The 21,605-nt window shown below is 37.6% G+C and overlaps 3 protein-coding genes across 3 annotated transcripts; 2 read left to right on the forward strand and 1 right to left on the reverse strand.

Moving 5' to 3' along the window:
- Positions 1-11,931: 11,931 nt before the first annotated feature.
- Positions 11,932-13,101, forward strand: LOC121979401 (F-box/kelch-repeat protein At3g61590-like). Its single transcript, XM_042531392.1, has one exon. The coding sequence runs from the start codon at positions 11,932-11,934 to the stop codon at positions 13,099-13,101; it is 1,170 nt and encodes a 389-aa protein (XP_042387326.1).
- Positions 13,102-16,221: 3,120 nt separating this feature from the next.
- LOC121979402 (F-box/kelch-repeat protein At3g61590-like) lies at positions 16,222-17,391 on the forward strand. Its single transcript, XM_042531393.1, has one exon. The coding sequence runs from the start codon at positions 16,222-16,224 to the stop codon at positions 17,389-17,391; it is 1,170 nt and encodes a 389-aa protein (XP_042387327.1).
- Positions 17,392-17,790: 399 nt separating this feature from the next.
- On the reverse strand, positions 17,791-20,533 carry LOC121979923 (BAG family molecular chaperone regulator 4-like). Its single transcript, XM_042531899.1, has 4 exons — positions 20,138-20,533; positions 19,794-20,050; positions 19,582-19,728; positions 17,791-18,099 (listed from the first exon to the last, which is right to left on the reverse strand). Exons 1-4 carry the CDS (start codon positions 20,331-20,333, stop codon positions 17,905-17,907), a joined length of 795 nt encoding a protein of 264 aa, XP_042387833.1. The 5' UTR covers positions 20,334-20,533; the 3' UTR covers positions 17,791-17,904.
- Between the last annotated feature and the right edge of the window lie 1,072 nt (positions 20,534-21,605).

Consider the following 21,605-nt stretch of genomic DNA (forward strand, 5'->3'; position numbering starts at 1 on the left):
GTTAAATTTAGAATCAATGATGTTAAGTTCCGTCTGCGATTTCTAATTTAACTTCTAAAGAACACAATAGGTTATTTAAGGAAAGGTTCGACACTTGTACAAAAAATTTTGTACAGTGGAACCGGTACGTTTTCTTAGGACTAACCAACACATTCATGATAGGAACATGCCCGTGTAAGGACGTTTGAGGGGTATTCTTGAGAAGGAAATTAGGTATTTCAAGAGGGTAGGATGGATTGGATGCATTAATCTTTATATCTTAATGACGTTGAGAGGTAGTGGATTTCTATGTTGATTATCCGAGGGACGCACGTGACAAGCAAGCCCGTGTAAGGACAACATAGGGTTCATTCCTAATTGATCACATTTAGATATATTTCAGGCCTAGGTCGGTTATCTATTGCAAGAGAGAACCAGCAACCTTCTACAAATGATGGACAATTGAGGAATACGATTTGGTAGATCATTACATTGAATAACATTACAAAGAAACCAAAACTCCTAGAACATACCTTTATCATTGCCCTTATTCTTGCCTCTTATTCTTTTATATTCTTTGTTTACATTTCATAGTCACACTTAGCTTCTTGAAAACCAATTGATTAGTTGTTTAGCTAATTCACATTGAGACATCTTTAGTACTTATTCCAGTCCCTGTGGATACGATATCTTTTATTATTACTTATGACATTTTCGTACACTTGCGGAGGTCAACAGAAAGCTAGCTGGAGGCGCCTTCAATGAAGTGCTGAGGCGCCTCCACTGCCTACACTGTCTGAGGCGCCTCAGACACCTTGGAGGTGCCTCAAACCCAGTCTGAGGCGCCTCCAAGGCCATTTGAGGTGCCTCAGACCCAGTAAAAATGAATGTTTGCATTTGGATAAAGTTTTATCCGGTCAAACTATTGGAGGCACCTTGAACCCCTGTTGGAGGCGCCTTAGACCCTCGAAATAGAGTTTCCAGGAGCTATATAAAGGTGCTTGGAGCTAGGAAGTTATAATCAATCAAGCAATCAACTCTGTATTCATTTCTAGTAATAGTTCTGAGCTTCTAAGTGTGTAAAAGGCTTCTCCGCCTTCAGAGAATGAGATCTTTTCAGAGCTTTTTCTACTGCCTCGGATTAACAACCTTCTTGGTTGTAACCAAGTAAATTGCTGAGTCTTTTTCTTTGTTTCTGTTAGTTTACTTTATTACTATTGCACTGTTTCAGTTGAAGGAATTCAGGAGGATATACTTTTGTTTTGCAGGCAATTCACCCCCCTCTTGCCGGTCCCGCTGCTCCAACAAGTGGTATCAGAGCCCAACAACCTCAGAAGGACTAACCGTCGACTGAAGCACAAAGATCAAGACGATGGTCGGCACGAACATTCATCCCCCGAAGTTCGACGGAGACTTCGCTACATGGTAGAGAAAAATGGAGGTATTTTTTAAGACCGAATTTGATATTCTTTTAATAATGAAATATGGATATATAGCGCCAAAAGACAAAGAAGAATACAATTGGACGAAGAAGGAGTAGGTCGATTTCGTGGCCAACGGAAAGGCGAAATTTCACCTGCTCAGTGTTCTGCCGCCCCAGGAGGTAAGTCGAATCGAAAACTACGACTCCGCCAAAAACCTCTGGGATAAATTCCTGTAGCTCCACGAAGGTACCTCAGAAGCAAAGCTAGCGATGCGTGACATCCTCCGGACTCAGCTGACGAATCTCTGGATGAACACCGGCGAGAAGGTAGCGCAACTCCAAGCGAGAATCAATAAGCTGATAACGCAACTGACAAATCTCAACGAATCAGTAACGAACCGAGATTCCATCCGGTATGCACTCAACTCCTTCCCTAGAACTCCAGAGTGGGAGTCCTTAGTAGATGCTTACTACATCTCTAGGGACTTTGAGGTAAGTAGTTTAGAAAGTTTATTTTCTACTTTTGAACTTCACGAGTCTCGACTTGCAGAGCCTAAACAAGTAGAGAAGTCGAACCTCAACATTTCCCTACAAGCCGAAAAGGACAATCCCGACTCTGAAGCGTCGATCGACGAAACCGAAGCGACGTTGTTGGTAAGATGTTTCAATAAATTTCTTAAAACTAATAAATTTAAATCGTAGTCGAGGAAGCATCACCGCAACAAAAGGATGATCCAGTGCTACAACTGCAACGAGAAAGGGCACATCAAGGATGACTGCCCCAAATTAAAGAAAAAGGACAACGAAAAGTCTTGAAGACCAACGTCCTCGAAGCCCAAGAGTCTGAAGGCTACATGGGATGAATCATCATCCTCGGAATCTAAAGTTGAAGTCTTCTCGGGACTAACACTGATAGCCAACCATCTACCAGAAGAAGAGTCAAGCTCAGAAATGAGCATAGATGAAGGGGGAGGAACATCAGAAGAGGAAAGTTATGATGAAGGGGGAGCACCACAAAGTAAGGTAAGTAAGGTACGTGCTCTGAACCCTAAACAGTCGTTTCAATTTATTAAATCTCTTTCTAAAGACTTAGCTGAATCAGAAAAAAAAATGCTAACTTAAATAAAATGATAGATAATTTGAAATTTGAAAATGATAAATTGAAACTCCAAATTGAAAAGTTAAAATATGATGCATGTTTAAATACAAATGTTTTTCAAAAATCAAAAATTAAGGTTTATGAAAAATTAAATTGGTATATAAGAAAACATCAGGGTCAACTTAGAAGAATACCTAAAGGTTATATACCCCCTAAGTTTTTAACTAACCCTGTAGCAAAGAATCTATACTCGGTTCCAAAATCTTTACTGGATTAAAATATCTTTAAGATTAAGGCTTTCAGAAGAAAATTAAATATTAAAATTTCTTTATGAGGCTTTGTCTAAGGAAATGGTTGTTGCTCCAATAACCAAGAAGGCCTAGTGCCTCGCCACGACCTAGAAGCCAAAATATTGAAAATAAAATGTTTAATCAGCTTTCTAATAAAAGCATTAAAATTAAAAATAGAGAATGCTTTGAAAAGTTTTTAAACATTTTTTTTGGAAATTCTTTAAAAACATTTTTTTTCTAGAAAAATGTTTCTTGCATAAAATTTTGACTTAGAAAAACTCTCAATTAGAAATTTTTATTGAAAATTGTCTTAACTAAGTTTTTCTAAAAATGATTTAAATATTAAATTTTTACTTAGAAAATTTTTTTAAGAACATTTTTCTAAGTTAAAATTCTACTAAATGTACACATATTTTTCAGAAAATTGTCTTCCTTAGAAAACTTAGATATTGTTTTTAACAAATGTTTTGTACCCCGTTTTTTTTTTGTTGTGATCAAAGGGGCAGGAATTAAGGCATAAGTTAAGTTTAAGGGGGAATTAAAACAAACTTTGGTTAATTTTTTAAACAATTGTGTTAGAACTAAATTTTGTGTATGTTGCAATTTAGTTTAATTGCAACTTTAGACTTTAAATGTTAGTTTTGTAATTTCTTTAAATTATTAAACTTGGGTTGATACACATCAAAAATGGGGAGATTGTTGGATCCCATGGTTGTTTTGATGTGATCAACCAGGTTTAAGTTAGGTCCTGTTTGTTTTTAATCCCTGTGTCTAAGTGTGCAGGAGCTTAGGAGCGCAGAAAGTCGAGCGGAAGACGCAACTAGCGAGAAGGATGGCACGGGAAGGGAGCTGATGGGCTCAGTGCATCCGAAGGACGAAAGAGCTGCGGAAGAGTACACCGGTGGACGAGAAGAACATGCACGAAATTCGAGGGACGTAAAGCCGGGATGGAAGACTGCTCGAGGAAAAGACCAGGAATTGGGTTCGGGTGAGCCCTATTCTGGTTGGCCGCAATCACCCAAATTATCGGAGCATCGGAAGCTTAAATAAAATTAAAAGGAGCTGGAAAGCTAGCTGGAGGCACCTTCAACGAAGTGCTGAGGCGCCTCAGACACCTTGGAGGTGCCTCAGACCTAGTCCGAGGCGCCTCCAAGGCCATTTGAGGCGTCTCAGACCCAGTAAAAATGAACGTTTGCATTCGGATAAAGTTTTATCCGGTCAAACTATTGGAGGCGCCTTGAACCCCTGTTTGAGGCGCCTTGGACCCTCGAGATAGAGTTTCCAGGAGCTATATAAAGGCCCCTGGAGCTAGGAAGTTATAATCAATCAAGTAATCAACTCTGTATTCATTTCTAGCAATATTTATGAGCTTCTAAGTGTGTAAAAGGCTTCTCCACCTTCAGAGAAGGAGATCTTTTTAGAGCTTTTTCTACTGCCTTGGATTAACAACCTTCTTGGTTGTAACCAAGCAAATTGCTGAGTCTTTTTCTTTGTTTCTGTTAGTTTACTTTATTACTATTGCACTATTTTAGTTGAAGGAATCGAGGAGGGTATACTTTTGTTTTGCAGGTAATTCACCCCCGCTTGCCGGCCCCGCTGCTCCAACAGATAGTTTTAATTTAATTAGAAATTTATTTTCTAAATCAAATCTGCACTAATGATCTAACTCAAATTTTGATGAATCATAAGTGAATTAAAATTAGAGTGTTTGTGATCTAATTGCTTTACCAAATGTGCAGGAGTAATTGACGGGTTTGGAGGACTTGACATCAGGCTGAAATCTATCAAGATCTGAAGGACCCCATAGCTGGTGAGAAATCCGGATAGAACTACGGGACCTGACAATCGACCGATGTCCAGTTGGCTCTATGGACCTGACAACTAGCAGGAAGACCTGGTGGGTCAAAGACAAGTCAAGCGACTACACTTGGTAAGTGGAGGTAAGTAACTGAAGGAGAAATCTAGTGACGACGCATTCCGGATTGAGGGAATTGTAGACGTCGATCCAGCTTAGGTCCATTTGAAAAACCTAAGCTGAGACCTTACTAGATCCTGGTCTCAGGGAGATAAGATCTAATTATTACTATTATCCTTGTGTATTATGCTAACTTTGTTTTGTAAGATAAATTTATTTTTTGTTGCTGGACTAACCCTTTTTACAAGGAAGGAGTTGTTGAAAAAAGGGTATCCGAGCACCCGAAAGGGATCCCAGCACCTGGACCAGCTTCACCCTGGTGACCTGTCAGGCACCTGAGCGGTCCGGGTGTCCGGAGTCGGTCTAGTCACTCGAACTAGAAAAAAACATCTAGAAGCTTAGTTGGAGTGCGACGATTAGCCGAACCCATGTCAATGGTCCAGGCATCCGGAGGGGGTCCGAGCGCCCGGAGGGTGTCCGAGCACCCAGAGGGGATCAGGGCATCCGGAGGGGATCCGGGCGTCCGTAGGTGGATAAACTTCACGGATGAAGTTTTGGCAAGAGATCACCACGTCAGCAAAGATCCAAGCGCCTAAAATGGGCCCATATAAAGGCCTTCAACCAGTAGCTTCAGAACTATAATTGCTACAAGTTTCATTCTTGTGCGTTGTTCCAAAAAGGCTCCAACAACATAGAAGGGAGGCTCTGACGAGACTGAAAGGCTGCTCCGAAGTTTAAATTTTCTTTCTATTTGTCGGTAACATTTATATTCAGTTTTTTGTACTAAATCTTTGTAACCCATTTTTTAACTGATAGTGATTGCCCAACGAAAGCACTCGACGAGTGCGGGCCTTGGAGTAGAAGTTATCGAAGGTTCCGAAGCAAGTAAAACTTAGCTTTGTTAATATTGATTTTTATTTTCTTTATTTCGCTGCGTATTCTCGACTTCCGAAAAAATGATGATCACTATTCATCCCTCCTCTAATGTTCTTACAATCCAACACTGTCATCTTTTAACGACTTTTGTATCTAACTCTATCATCTCCTTGCACTCCCCTAAGTTTAACCATATTAAAATTCCTCAGATATATATATATATATATAACTCTATCCTCTCCTTGCAGTCCCCTAAGGTTAACCATATTAAAATTCTTTTTATATATATACTTAGGGGACTGCAAGGAGAGGATAGAGTTAGATAAAAGAGTTGTCATCTTTTATTTATATATTTAACCATATTAAAATTCCTCTATCCTCTCTGAGGGACCGTGGATAAGACAGCAAGGACAAAGGCCGAGGGAAGCGACTTCGAGAAATATGTGAAGGATGGTATTGGGGACAAGCCGCATGCTTGAATGCATCCAAGGGACGAGAGTCAAAGGAAATAGACTAGAAGGCAAGAGGTCAAAGCTACGAAGAAGAGTTAAGTGAGTCGTGAGGGTCCAAATGTTAGGGAAATGTACTTGAGAAGAAAAAACCTAGGTTTAGGGTTGTACCAGTTGACTGGTACTGGGGCCAGTCGATTGGGGCTGAGCACAGAGAGTTTCTGTGCCCGAACGGCAGGGACCGGTTGACTAGTAAAGAGTCGTTGGAGTATCGTTGGGCTGACACTAGTCGACTGGTGCAAGGATCAGTCGACTAGTAATGATAAAATCAGCCTTCTTGATTCTCCCAAGCTCTATATAATGGAGCTTGGGATGGCTGACCAATGTTGACGAAATAGAGATGGTTAACTCCTATTGGTAGTCTACCTTGAGTTGTGATTGGAGTGTCGTGTATTGATCAAGATTATGCGAGGTTTACTCCACTGAGAAGGAGTTTGCGCTAGCTGGAGTTCCGGGGCTTGATCCACCGAACGATCACAGGGATTATCCACCTTATAAATAGTTATGGAGTAGGAATTTTATCTCCGATCCACGTAAATCGACATGTAGCAGTTTGTTTGTTCTTTTTCTTATTGTCTTTAGCTTTTGTATTCATATTAGTATTATATTTTCGTTGTGTACTAACGAATACATAGGAAGCAATCGAGTTGGGAGCACCGCCCCCTTCTAGCCGGCCACAATATCTCCAACAGACCATACCTCTTGTGTACAGTCGACAGTTAGACCTTCTGACAGTTTAGGTTCGATATCAATTGTTAGGACCAAAAGAATTTAGATATCTCCATAATGATATGATTGTAAGTACCCTGTGATAGTTTTGATGTGATCAACAAAGTCAAGTTAGGTCCTGTTGTTATTTTGATGTCTTGTGTCTAAGTGTGTAGGAACTTAGGAGTATAGGAAGTCCAGCAAAAGATGCAACTAGCGAGAAAGAAGACACGGAAGAGAGCCGACGGGCTCGGTGCACCCGAGGGACGAGGTGCTGCTGAAGAGTATGCTGGCTGAAGAGAAGGAGGCGCGCGACATTCCCGAGAAACGAGAAGCTGGAGCGGAAGACTGCTCGAAGGTCAAAAAATATGTTCATGTGAGCCCTATTCCGGATGGTCGAAATCGCCCAAGTAAGCGGAGCCGAAGCGGAAGACCTGGACCAAAAAGTCAACAGAGTGTTGACTTTTGGGTCCAGGCACCCGGACCAAAAGTTTATCCGAACTTAACGTAGCACGATCCATTGCGAAGAGGATCAAATTCTATTCACGTTTAGGCGCATGAAACCCTTCCAGGTGCCCCGATCAGGGCTATAAATACAACCTTGATCCCAGTAGCTTAGAACAATCACTTGTAATCAATTTATTTGTCTGTTCTACTACTGTGTGTGAGCTGTCAACACTATAAGAGACTTCTCCTCCTAAAGGAGACTTGAGTAAATTTCATTTGTTTAAGATTAGCAATCCTCTGATTGTAAGCCTAGTAAATTCTTTTGCCTATGCTTTTTAATTTATGCATTTTTCAGGGTAATTCACCCCCTCTTGCTGGCCACTAACGGTCCAACAATGATATTGTTCACTTTGATCTTAAAGACCTTATGATTTTATTTTTTGGCTTTACCCAAAAGGTCTTATACCAATGAATATATCTTTCCTTTATAAGACCATGATCTTTTTCATATGTTTTCAATGTGAGACTTTATTTGCAACCTTGCAACCTCAACAAAGTCCTAGTGGATAGCCAGCAGAGAAGCTCTAGTTGCAACTAGGCAAAGAAGATCTAGTAATTCAGTTGGATCAAGGGGAAAGGAAGTTCTAGTAGGTCGGGTGGACCGAGGGATAAGAAGACCTAATATGTCAATTGGGCAGAGGGACAAGAAGAATTGGTAGATCAAGGATTGAACATCAAACGGATAGGCTTTCCATATGAAGGAGAGCCTTGTAGTCCTTCGTTTAACAGGGAGATTGTTAGAGTTGCAAGGATACATAAGAAAGATCATGGGCTTATAAGAAAATGATTTCCATTGGTATGAGACTTTTTGGATAAAGTGCACAAATAACATCACGAGAGATTAAACCCAAAGTAGATATAATACAATTGTAGAGATATATAAATTCTTTTAGTCTCACCAAGAATCTAAGATCATGAACAAGTTTTTGAGTTAATCTCCTTTTCACTATATGAGAATTGATAAATTATGTCTAGGCGTGGATCATATTTTCCTAATGCATCAAATGGTATCAAAATTGGATTTCTCTTTCGATATACAATTCTAGCTCATCTGATCCTATGATACTTCCATCAACTATTATTATTCACTACTTTATTGTGATTTTCTTCTCATCATCATCACTCCTTTCTTTTATAGCATCGTTCACAAATTACTATGAATCTATGATCGTTAACTTTCACCATTTTGTTCCACCTCTATCATTAATTCTTTATCTTCATCTATTCTTGTATTTTAATCAAATTCTCATGCATTCTCATCATTTTCGTACATCATCAACTTCATCATTATCGTTCATTATCATCTCCCAATCATAATTGTTGCAATCATCTTGATTTTCTCACGATAACCCATTCTAATATAGGAGATCACAGAGGTTAAGTTTGTTTGTGAGCTTCGTATAACAACTTCAACATTTATAAAACTCACATCATCTAAGGGAAGAGAACAATTTGATAATTTTTATGTTCCTAAGGGAAGAGAACAATTGATGGATTTTTTTTTTTAAAAAAAAAGATGTGCCCATGTTAAAAACATATGATAAAGATTATAGATTTAAAAGAAGAAGATATTTTCATTGGTATTAGATATTTTGGATAGAGTCAAAAAATAAAATTATGAGAACTTAAATTCAAAATGGATAATATCATATAATTGTAGATAATATGAATTCTTTTGAATCCAACCAATTGAACCTAAGGAATTGGGTGAGCCGAGTCCTTAGTGTTAGGGTAGGCTAAGCCAAAGGCATCAGGAGACCCGAATCCTTGGTGTCGGGGTAGATCGAGTAGGAGGCGTGGGGAGAGCGAGTCTGTGGTGTTGGGTCAAACTGAAGCGAAGGAGTCTGATGTTGAGTGTCCATTTTGACTTCCATCTCTGCTTAATCTTTGACCAGAAAGCGAGGTCAGATCTTGTGTTGTTTTAGTTGGATGAACAAAAACTGGACTAGTAAGATGAAATTAGTAATAGAGAAATTTCCGCCAGATCTAGTTATACCTTTTAGTTTTCGTTCCTTGTGTTGTTTTACTTACTTTTAATTTTAGTTTTAGTAATGGATAAATTTATCTATTATCCTAGTTCTTTATGAAAATTTCTTATTTAACTATTTAAATGATTCTTGGTTGCCCTTTATCACATCAATTTGCAATTATTGAATTTTGTAAAGATGCTTTTCAGCCCAATGAAAATTTTTAAGTTGTTTTCCAAGAGTTCTTAGATATTGATGGGATACTAGTCAAAAGTTATTAATGAATCTAGATTCATTAAAAATCACTTTAACTATGAAATATTCTCTTTTTGATACTCTCCTAAATTTAAAAATACTCATTTTAATTTCAAAATATTTTAAGTTATACATGAAAGTTAGAAATAATTTCGTCATCAATAAGTTTATATTACATAGTCATTAGCACTCATCCTCCCTCTAATACTCTCTTAAATCTACCTATCTTAAAATTCATTTGATATTATTTTAGTCACCAATAAATTCGGATCAAAAGTTATGAGCCTAAATTGATTAGAATAAGTTTAAACATTAAATATTCATTTTGTGTCACCTCTCTTATCATGAACATGCTTAAATTCCTTAATTTAAAAACCTTTTAGTTAAAACATATTTATTGAAGTGCATGAATCATTGGAATCACCTCAACTATTAATAGAAAAATTATAGAAGGTCTTTTTTTAAGAGATCTATTAAATAAAGGGCATTGAGAGATCACTCCATTGAAGAAGGAAAAGATACTTGTCACTGTGGTTAAGTGACTACTTTTGTCAATAGAATGTATAGGCATGGGAGGATTCGAAATGCCCTTGATTTCTTTGAGAAGAAAAAGTCGATTGGAAGTTAAAGCTAATGTTATTATCTATAACACCTTGATTTGTGCTTTTCTTGATTCTAATAATGTATGGTATTATTTCATGATGTGATAAAAGATGATTCACTCCTCTAGTGTCTCTATCAATCCGTCCTTAGGCGAACACAAGGAAGTAAATCTCAGATGACTACTAGTTATTAGTATAGTGGCCAAGTTATGGAAGAAGACATGCTCAAACATTCCGAGTTTCGACTCCATGATCTAATATGACAATACCCTATATCTCAGTCATTATACCATCCTAAGGGGACTACAGTATTACTTCATGAGATGCTTAAGGAAAGAATTTCCCCTGATCCTATGATATATTTCACTCTTAAACTAGTATACTAACACTAACATTGCAATTACTATTCTAAGCTGTAAGGTAATGTTAAAAGTTTGATCTAAGATTAAAGAATTGGTATCAGATTCCACGATAAAAAAAATGTGAAATTCATCTCCTCCCACAATTGTTCCATGTCATTCTGATAGACTGAATTAAGTACTGAACATACTCCTATGTAGGAGGGTAATTTTCACAGATTTTGTCTGAATTCAATCCTTACTCCGTGCTTTAAATCTATCACATAGTTACTAACTTGCTACGCCCTAAGCTGGTATCCGATTCCACACCATGAAATATGGATATTTTGCTTAAGAGATTTTTTTTTTTAACCATCACTTTTGGGCTTATTTTGATTTTTTAATTTTTAATTAGATATTTTTAATTTAATTGGAGATTTATTTTCTAAATAAAAAGCAGGCATAATCACATCAAATATCAATTACTTATTTAGAAAGAAAATAATAATTTGTTTGTACCGAAGAAAATAGAAGAAAATGTAAATAAATAATCAAATAAAGTTGCAAGTCTTTTCTATGTATGTTCAGAAGAAAAGAAGAACATAAAATTTAATTTCATTCTTAACACAGCACAAAGGACGAACAAAATTACCATGATCACGTAGAGGAATTCTACAAATTCTTATCTAGAAAAAAGAAAAGTGCAAATTATATTAATAAAAAGTTTATCTATTATATTTTACCGTGATCTTTTCATAGTCTAATAATGTGACTTATTCTTTATAAAGTAAAAAAAAAATCTTATAAAATCCTAATTATTTTAATAAAATATGACTGATTTGTTCAAAAAATAAAATAAAATACCTTTCATAAAAGTTTTAACAAATTAAAAAATATGATGACTTAGTCAATTTTTTTTTTTCTGAACCAAAGAGAACAATTTGATTTTGTGAAAAGATGAAGTAATTGTGAAGCGTAGGCATTTCTTTTTAATGAATTAATTGTTAGTTTATTTTTTCGATCATTATCTTTTTGATGTCAATATCTTTCCTTATTTATATTAATTTTTTAGAAAGAAATTAATGGCTCTCTAATATAATTTCTATGTTTGAATTTTTAAATTTTATTTCTATAGAATAAAAGGAAACAAAATTAAGGTATTAAAAAATATCTGAACTTTTCTGTTTTTCTATATTAATTATATATTAACTTTTTTACTTATTAAATTTTATAAAAGGAGGATCATGTCCTACCCTTTTATATTAATCTAAATATAGTAATAATTCATCTAAAATTTCTTAAAGTAGGAACGCGGGAAAACAAGAGATTCATAGATAAAGGTCGCAACTATTAGGTTTCTTTTTTTCTTTACGTAAATTTGAGGGTTTTTTTTCCTGTTCTTGATTCAGCGGTTTTTTTTTCTTCATCATCCCATCCACCACGAGGTTGTAGAGATCAGGACGATGCCTAGAGATAGTGACGGCGAGGAAGAGGAGGAAGAAGAAGATAAAGGAGCATTGCTGTCGGGGGAAGTCATTCTACCGGACGAACTCCTGCAGAAGATACTCTCCTTGTTGCCCATCGCCAACATCATCAAATTGAGCATCGTGTGCAAACGGTGGTACGAGGTGGTTCACTCCTTCCCCCCGTTGTCTTGGGCGATGATGGCGCCACAGAAGCCATTGTTCTTCAGATCCTGCTTTAACGACTGTGCCTTCTCGGGCATCGTGTACGACCCTTCTCTCCTCCGGTGGTGCAACTTCGACTTCCCCCGCTTAGAAAGGGGCATCTGGTACTCATCCTCCTCTTGCGGCTTGGTCTGCTTAATGAACTCCAATAACGGTGACGAGAACTGCTTAATATTAGTCGGCAATCCCATCAAGAGAGACTGGAAGCTGCTTCCTCAAGTCCCCGGCGACTCTTCCCCCAACTCCATCGCGCTCGCCTTGTCATTTGACCGTCGCACACGCGCCTACACCGTGGTCGTCCTCAAGTGCACCTCCACGTACAACCATCTGCCAGGGGTGTCCTTCCAACAACGCTTATCCGTCCACATCTACCAATCGACGACGAAATCATGGGCCACTCCCATCGACCAAGACCTGGACCTCTTGATGGGCAACAACGATGCTGTCATATGCGACGGCCTGCTCTACTACTTCATCCGCCCGTACCCGGTGCGACGCCCCCAGTTAGTGGTGTTCGATCTCGCTAAGATGCCCTCTACCATTGAGTCTCTGATTCAAGAATCGATTCCTGCACCATTCGAAAAAATTGGCCGTGTTGAATTGATCAACATGTCGAACAAATTGGTCATGGTCAGTAGGATAGACCGGCCGCGCAAGGGAGTGGTGATTTTGGAACTCGAGGATAAGACATGGCGGAAGGTGGCTCAAATGCCGAACTCCATGTACAAGACGATAGATGGCCTATATTTCACCTTTTGTGGCAGCGGCCACTTCCTCTTCATGCACTTCAAAGGGCCGGTGGTACTGACCTTCGATATGAGGCAGAAGGTGTGGAAATGGTCAAGCCAGCTGTGTCTGTGCCCGCGCCAGCGCCCCTACACTAAGTTCAGGTCCCTATGCTACTGCAGCTTCTGCTTCGAACCGAGGCTCGACGTCTCCTCTTGATTTCTCTACTGCATGCTTCATTTACAACTCGACAAAAAAATTATTTTTTAGTTTATTTTCATTATCTGCCAAGACTTTGTTCATCTGTCCATATAAGATAGATTAACGAATTTTAGCATCCATCTTTACCATATCATGAAAAATCAATACTAATTTCAAACTGTTTATGAACTTCAAGCTCGGTGTTTAAACCAGATGAACAAGCTACCTTGGAAAAAAGGAGTCACACTAGTAACTGAAGAAATTTATCATAGATCTATTATATCCTTTTAGTTTATTTCCTTGTTTAATTTTATTTTATTTCCACCCATACAACTGTTGTTTTAGTTTTAATTTTAGTTTTAGTAATGGAGAAATTTCTCTATTATGGTCATGTATGACTCTTTTATCCTACTTCTTTAAGAAGAATTCTTATTTAACTATGTAAATGATTTTCCTTTGGTTGCCTTTTACCACATCAATTTGTACTTATTTTATTTTATTTTGTAAAGATGCTTTTGACCCCAATCAAAGTTTTTAAGAACTTTTTGCCCCAGAGTTCTTAGATATTGATACACCACTAGTCAAAAGTTATTAATGGGTCTAGATTAATTCATTAGCATCACTTTAAATATGAAATTAATATTCTCCTTTTGGTACTCTCCAAAGTTAAAAATGCTCACATTTCTTAATTTCAAAACATTTTATGTTATGAATGAGATCTAGAAACAATTCCAACATTGATAAGTTTGAAACATAGTCATCAACGTCATCCTCCCTCTTATACTTTCCTAAATCTAACTATGTTAAAATTCTTTCAATTTCATTTTTAGGCACTATTAAATTTTGGTTAAAAATTGATGTGCCTAAATTTATTAGAATCAGTTTAAACATTAAACATTCTCTTCTTGTTACTCTCTAGCCAGAACATGCTTAATTCCCTAATTTAAAAACTTGAGTTTAAAAAAAATTCAAAGATGTCCATAAACTCATTAGAATCACTTCAAATCCGAATTATCCTCTCCCTGAGTCTAACCATATTAAAATTCCTATATTCTAAATATTTTTTCAGCTGTTAATGAGTTATGACCAAAAGTTATTAAAGGGCATTTCATCAAGATTACTCAAAATCAAATTTTCAATGTAGTTAAATTCGATTCCAAAACCTTTTAAGTTACTAGTGATGATCCTTTTTGAAAACTATAAATATTAAAAATTCATTTCGTGTCACCTCTCTTAGCATGAACATGCTTAAATTCCCTAATTTAAAAACCTCTTAGCTAAAACATATTTGTTGAAGTGCATAAATCATTAGAATCACTTCAACTATAAATAAAAAAAATTATAGATCTCTTTTTAGATATCTATTAAATAGAGAGCTTTGAGATCACTCCATTGGAGAAGGAAAGGATACCTGTCAATATAGTTATTAACTACTTTTGTCAATGGAATGTATAGGCACAGGATGATTGGAAATACCTTTGATTTCTTTGAGAAGAAAAAGTTGATTGGCCTGAAGTTAAAGGTAATGTTATAATCTATAGCACCTTGATTTGTGTTTTTCTTGATTCTAAAAATGTTTGGTATTATTTCATGAGATGCTTGATGAAGGAATTTCCCCTATGCTATGACATATTTCACTCTGAAACTAGTACAAGTGCAGTTATTATTCAAAACAAGTAAGGTAATGTTAAAAGTTTGATCAAAGATTAAAGGATTGATATAAGATTCCACCCGTTAAAAATGTGAATTCGTCTCCTCCCACAATTGTTCCATGTCACTTGGAGAGAGTAATCAAATATCGAACAGACTCCCATATGGGAGGGTATTTTTCAAAAGATTTGTCACTATTCAATCCTTGCTCTATGCTATAAATCAGTCACATGGTTACTTACTTGGATGTGCCCTAGGGCTGGTATTAGATTCCACATTTGTTGACAAGTTATAGAAATGACAAAAATAATAGTAAAACTCAATTACTTAGGGGAAAATGAAAAGTAAAACCTCAACCAATCCTTTTGACATGAAATATGGATATTTTGCTTAAGAGATCTTGTTTTTTCGTTACCATAGCTTTTGGGCTTATTTTTATTTTTAAATTAGATATTTTTAAGTTAATTAGAGATTTATTTTCTAAATAAAAATCAGGAATAATCACGTCAAATATCAATTACTTATTAGAAAGAAAATAATAATTTGTTTGTACCGAAGAAAATAGAAGAAAATGTAAATAAATAAACAAATAAAGTTGCAAGCCTTTTCTATGTATATTCAAATGAAAAGAACATAAAATTTAATTTCAATTAATACAGCACGAAGACGAACAAAGTTACCATGCTCACTTAAGGAATTCTACTAATTCTTATCTAGAAAAAAGAAAAGTCTAAGAAAAAGTTTATCTATTATATTTTATCTTAATCTTTTCATAGTCTAATAATGTGACTTATTCTTTATAAAATAAAAATCTTTTTCTTATAAAATCTTAATTATTTTAATAAATATGACTAATCATTTGTTTTAAAAAAAATAAAATAGCTTTTATAAAAGTTTTAACAAATTTAAAAAATTTGATGACTTAGTCAATTTTTATTTTCTGAACCGAAGAGAACAATTCGATCTTGTGAAAAGATGAAGGAATTGTGAGGCATAGGCATCTTCTTTTTAATGAATTAATTGTTAGTTTATTTGTTTCGATCATTATATTTATAATGTCAATGTCTTTCCTTATATATATTAATTTTTTAGAAAGAAACTAATGGCTTTCTAATATAATTTCTACGTTTCAATTTTTAAATTTTATTTCTATATAATAAAAGGAAAAAATAATTAAGGTATTAAAAAATATCTTATATTGTTTTTTTCTGTTTTCTTATATTAATTATATATTAATTTTTAATTTATTAAATTTTATAAAAAGAGGATGATGTCCTAACCTTATAAATCGATCTAAATAAAGTAATAATTCATCTAAAATTTCTTAAAGTAGGAACGCCTTAGTTATAAAAGATCGCAACTATTAGGTTTTTTTTTTCTTTAAATAAATTTGAGGGTTTTTTTTTTCCTGTTCTTGATTCAGCGGTTTCTTTTTTCACGGTACGATCTCATCTTCTTCATCATCTCATCCACTACGAGGTTGCAGAGATGCCTAAAGATAGTGACGGCGTGGAGGAAGAGGAAGAAGAAGAAGAAGACAAGGGAACATTGTTGTCGTGTGACGCCATTCTACCTAATGAACTCCTGCAGAAGGTGTTCTCCTTGTTGCCCATCGCCAACATCATCAAATTAGGCATCGTGTGCAAACGGTGGTACGAGGTGGTTCACTATTGCCCCCCGTTGTCGTGGCCGATGATGGCGCCACATAAGCCGTTATTCTTCAGGCCCTGCTTTAACGGCTGCACCTTCTCCGGCCGCGTGTACGACCCTTGCCTCCTCCGGTGGTACAGCTTCGTCTCCGCCCGCTCAGAAAAGAGCATGCGTCACACGGCCTCCTCCTGCGGCTTGGTCTGCTTAATGAACTCCAATGACGGGAACCGCTTATTTGTCGGCAATCCCATCAAGAGAGACTGGAAGCTGCTTCCTCAAGTCCCCGGCGGCTCTGACCCTTACTTCATCGCCCTCGCCTTGTCGTTCGACAGCCGCACGCGCGGCTACACCGTGGTCGTCGCCAAGTGCCTCCGCACCCGGCTGCCAGGGAATTCCTGGCAATGGCACTTATCCGTCCACATCTACCAATCGACGACGAGATCGTGGGCCACTCCCTTCTCCCAAGACCTCGGCCTCTGGAAAGGCAGCCAGCAGGCCGTCATATGCGACGGCGTGCTCTACTACTCAGTGGCGTTCGATCTTGCCAGGCCGGTGCAACGCCCCCACTTAGTGGCGTTCGATCTCGCCAAGCCGCCCTCTACCATTGAATCTCTGATTCAGGAATCGATTCCTGCGCCATTCGATCTTGTCTGTGCTGGATTGATCAACCTGTCGAACAAATTGGTCATGGTCGGCAGGATAGACTGGCCGTGCAAGGGAGTGGTGATTTTGGAACTCGAGGATAAGACATGGCGGGAGGTGGCTCAAATGCCCTTCTCCGTGTACATGATGTTAGACAGCAAAAATTTCACCTGCTGCGGTGCCGGCGACTTCCTCTTCATGCACTCCTCAGTGTGCCAGGCGCTGCTGACCTTCGACATGAAGCAGAAGGTGTGGAAATGGTCGAGCCACTGCCCATGCCCGTGCGCCTACACTGGGCAATTGGAAATCAGGTCCCTATCCAACTGCTGCTTCTGCTTTGAACCGAGGCTCGACGTCTCCCCTTGATCTCTCTGCTGCATGCTTCATTTACAACTCAATCGACAAAATTTATTCTTTTTTTTTCCAGTTTCTTTGCTTAAGAAAGAGATTTTCGTAATTTGTTAAGACTTTGATTTTCTGCCTATAAGATAGAGTAACGAATCACCTGAATTATGGACGTAGCAGTTCATCTTTTCCTCCCACTCCAAGCAAATTGTAGGATGGGAGACTATCTTTTACTCCCACTCCAAATTAAACAAACAAGGCATGGCGTCTTCATCAATCAAGCTAACAACACTTTAATATTGCTTATTGATCAAATATAGAAGCTGAGATGATATGTTCATGCATGCGGAGGAACCTTATTGATCAAAGAATCCTTACTGATCAATATACGAAGACAATTGTGCACAAGAACTTTGTGCATATGTGCAAGAAACTTCTGCATTTCGTATAATGTCAAGGATGGAATACTACAAGGCAAACATCAAGAAACAAGATATGGCAGTAATTTGGTCTGGTCATGCATAAATACATAAGCTAATCAAAGAGTTCCCAGTCGTTGCTAAATGCAGTAGATGTCTTTGGACGAGGAGCACTCAGGCTGCCGAACCCAGATTCGAACGACTCCCATTGGGTTGTAACTGAGACTGCTGTCCTGCTATTGCTGAAGGGATTCGTGTTTCTTGCTTTAAGCAAGTCGAGTGTATCCACTAGGTTTTGTACGCGGCGAACCTGATCACAGTGAATTTTGAAATGGAAAAAGAAACATTAGCGAAAAAATTATGGATCTATTATCCTTCATCATGATGTGGAATATGTTCATTTATTTAATAGGTTTTGTAATTCCTAACTAGGATTCTCATGTGTCATTACAACTATATTTCTGTCATGATCACCAGGAATTCTACTAATTGTGCATGATAAAGTACAATTAAGTTTGTTAATACTCAATAATATCAAGGTGAACATGAGAAATCCTAAAAGAAACTAAACAAAGAAGCAAATATATGAGTTGTTTAATCCAAGTCATTAGGCCTTATATCTCAACTACTAGAGGCCACTCTAAAAAACATCATATCTGTAAAGGACGTATGAAAGATCCAGACTGCGTAAAAAATAATTAAATATACTTAACTTCATCCTTACCTTTCATCAAAGTTTCTAGATCTCCAAATAATTAATTGCTTGAATTGCATCGTAAAACTGATTAATGATCAAAATCAGACATTTTGAGAGCAATGAGCACCTTATAAGGGTGGGATATATGAAATATTGTTTACGAAGAAAAAAATATCACTATTTTATTATGCAAATTAAAGGACAAAGGGTAGTATGTATTCATGTCAGATAGTTTGCGTGCAACAATGGAGATCTACGAGTTCTCTAGGTTTTCACTTGTATAGCTTTGATCTAACTTCTAAGCATCAGCACTATCAGCATTGTAACTCTTCAGCTGCAGCAACATGTCAGTTGATGATGTATGAGACAAAGGTTCAAAGGGATAAATCACAAACCAATTCTCACAATTCCCTATTGTCCTCCTGTTGACCATCCAATCACCTCTAAACCTCTTGTTAAAGTTTAAAGATCTAATAATCCAAAAATTGACTGAACTGTCCTTCTGCCATCTTTTAAATGTGCAAAAGTTCTTGAGGTAGCTGTTCAAAACTTGAAAATGATCATATGCGAGCAGATTTTATCTCTAGCTTGAAATACCCGTGGCAAATTGACAGAGTAAAACTTAGACAATGACAAACTCCAAAGTTATTGGAAGCAAAACCAGACCAACTTCAAAATGTCAAGTAGTTGGCCAGTAATGGAAATAAGCAAGGCGACATCTAAGATCCAAAGTTAAACAAATTAGTAAATATAAGATATTGATTATTGAAAGATGAGACAAAAAATGACATATCCATGGGAAATAGAACCTATCTGTAATCAGTAGTTCATTACCACAATGACTAAAACTGAATACTTTCGGGTTAGATTAAGTGTTAGCACTCAGATTCTATCAGGAACTAATTTTAACACATCTAACAGAAACTCAAATAGAGATAGGAACTTCGACTAAAATTTCATGGAAAATAACAATAAGTTGTAAAGTAACATAAATAAAACAAATATGCACTGATCGACCCAACATGATGCTGGAGTGGAACTAGAGCAGATGCAATGAACAAACAGAGGGAGTAAATTAATTAATCAATGAAGTACCTCAAACCTCCGCTGCACTTTAGCTTCTCCTTGAGCCTCAATGCTGTCCAGTTTCAGTAATTGCACCATAAGCAACTCCGTCAAAAGAGAAAATTCCTTGTCTGCAGCTTTGGCTCCGACATGAACAGAAGCCTCCAAATTCGAAACCTGCACATTAATTCAATAAACTCGCAGACAACTGGCAAACAGGTAATGATAGGGGAGCCACCGACCTTGACGGCGAGCTTGTCCACCTCGGCTCTCACCGCCGCAACCGCCTCGCATGCCCTTAGCATCCCCTGATCCCGCCTCATCCGCTCCAGCTTTTGCTCCTTGCTCGCGGGGTCCTCCAAAAGGACCACCTTGGACATGTCTTTGATCCCCGCCATGTGCAAGCACTCGCCATCGTCCTTCTCCTTCCCCCGGAAGAGAAGCCTCTGTTCAGAAGGCGCGAGCCCGGTCTCCTGCGCGAGAACCCTCTTCAATTCCCCTTCAAATCGACCACCATCAGCAGCAGCAACCACGCATTTATTGACATAAAAATCGCAACTTTATGAGGTTTTTTTTTTTAACTTACCGAAGGTAGACTGGGCGAGGATGGAGAGGTCGTGCTGGTAGGAGCCATGAGTGACCTTGATCTTGATGAAGGGACCGGAGGGGCCGCCAGCAGCGTCGGTCCGCTTCTGGACTAGCATTCCGCCGGGGCGGAGCTCCCACGCGATGCCTTGGTCTTCCCTCACCATAGCCTTGCCGCTTTGGTTGGATCTCTTCATCCTCCGTTAAGTCAAGACAGAACAGAGCAGGAAGAAGGGAGTGGGTGGATATGGAAGAGACGGGGAAGGCTTCCTTTCCGACGCCCGAAGGAAGCAGCAAGGCAGGCAGGCGAAAGGAGTCGGCAAAGCACAGCTTTTGATGCTGTCAGCCTCCGTCTACACAATAAAGAAGCGTCGAAACGACAAAACACTCCGGACTACGATGAGAGAGACGATTAATGTCAGCATCGTATTAAGATGGGTAATTTAAGATAATACTTTTTTAAAGATTTATTTACAGAATTACTTATTTTTAAAATATTTTTTCTAATCTACTTTAGCAAATTTGTTATCATTTAAATCATCTCTAACTAGTCGATTGAAAGGGGCTATAATTCAAATTGAGAATTTATTCAAGTTTTTATTTATTTATTTATTTATTATAGAACTACTTAACCACTACCATTTGATCTAATCAGCCGAACCGAATCGAACCGTATTAAACTTGACTTTGACTCGTTTAAGTTATATTTGGACTCGAGCTCGATTCGAGCTTAAATCGAACTTTTATCACAAGCCACGAGCTCAGTTCGTTTTAAAATTACCAAGCTCTTGAATAGTTCAAGTTCAACTCATTATTAGTTCGATTATCATAGTTAACGAGTTTAATTCGTTAAGCGAGCTCGGGCTCATTTTCAAACTCGTTTTAAAGCTCGTTTTGTAGACTCGTTAAGCAAGGTCAAAAACTTATTTGAATAAATATTCAACAGACTTAACAACTAAAATAATATAAACTCAACACATGTTTGCAAGCCGAGCTCGTTTTAAGTCGAACTCGAGCCCTTTAAACTAGTCGAACTCGAGCCAGAACTCGCGACCCTCTAAACGAACATGTTTGTAAGCTCACGAGCTGAATATTTTTAAGCTCGACCTCAGCTCGATAAAACTGTCGAGCTCGAGTTTGGCTCGATAAGATAAACAAATGAACTCGAACGAGTTTTTTATCTAATCGAGCTCTGAATAACTCGTGAACCGTTTGTTTCATTTACATCCGATCTTTAATTGAAAATGATTCCAATGAGTGGATGTAATTCCAATTAATTAGTAATCATTCAAACATTTGACAAGTATAGAAGCTTTAGATTCGTGTCGATATGACATTCTAATTCTATTAGATTCTCCTAACCCTCTTGTTGGATGGGGTGAGCGAAAGTTCATTAACGGAAGGAGAAGGGAGGGGAATGGAGGAAAAGGGAAGGAAAGTAAAATATTTATATTCTCCTTGTTTGGAAG

The sequence above is a fragment of the Zingiber officinale genome, chromosome 5A (assembly GCF_018446385.1).
Source record: "Zingiber officinale cultivar Zhangliang chromosome 5A, Zo_v1.1, whole genome shotgun sequence".
Taxonomy (NCBI): Eukaryota; Viridiplantae; Streptophyta; class Magnoliopsida; order Zingiberales; family Zingiberaceae; genus Zingiber; species Zingiber officinale.

Coding starts and splice junctions, on each gene's coding strand:
- LOC121979923 (XM_042531899.1), bottom strand. CDS start 20,333: ATGAAGAGATCCAACCAAAGCGGCAAGGCTATGGTGAGGGAAGACCAA. Junction 20,051..20,137: donor CCTCGCCCAGTCTACCTTCG/GTAAGTTAAAAA, acceptor GTCGATTTGAAG/GGGAATTGAAGAGGGTTCTC. Junction 18,100..19,581: donor AAGTGCAGCGGAGGTTTGAG/GTACTTCATTGA, acceptor CACTGTGATCAG/GTTCGCCGCGTACAAAACCT.
- LOC121979402 (XM_042531393.1), top strand. CDS start 16,222: ATGCCTAAAGATAGTGACGGCGTGGAGGAAGAGGAAGAAGAAGAAGAA.
- LOC121979401 (XM_042531392.1), top strand. CDS start 11,932: ATGCCTAGAGATAGTGACGGCGAGGAAGAGGAGGAAGAAGAAGATAAA.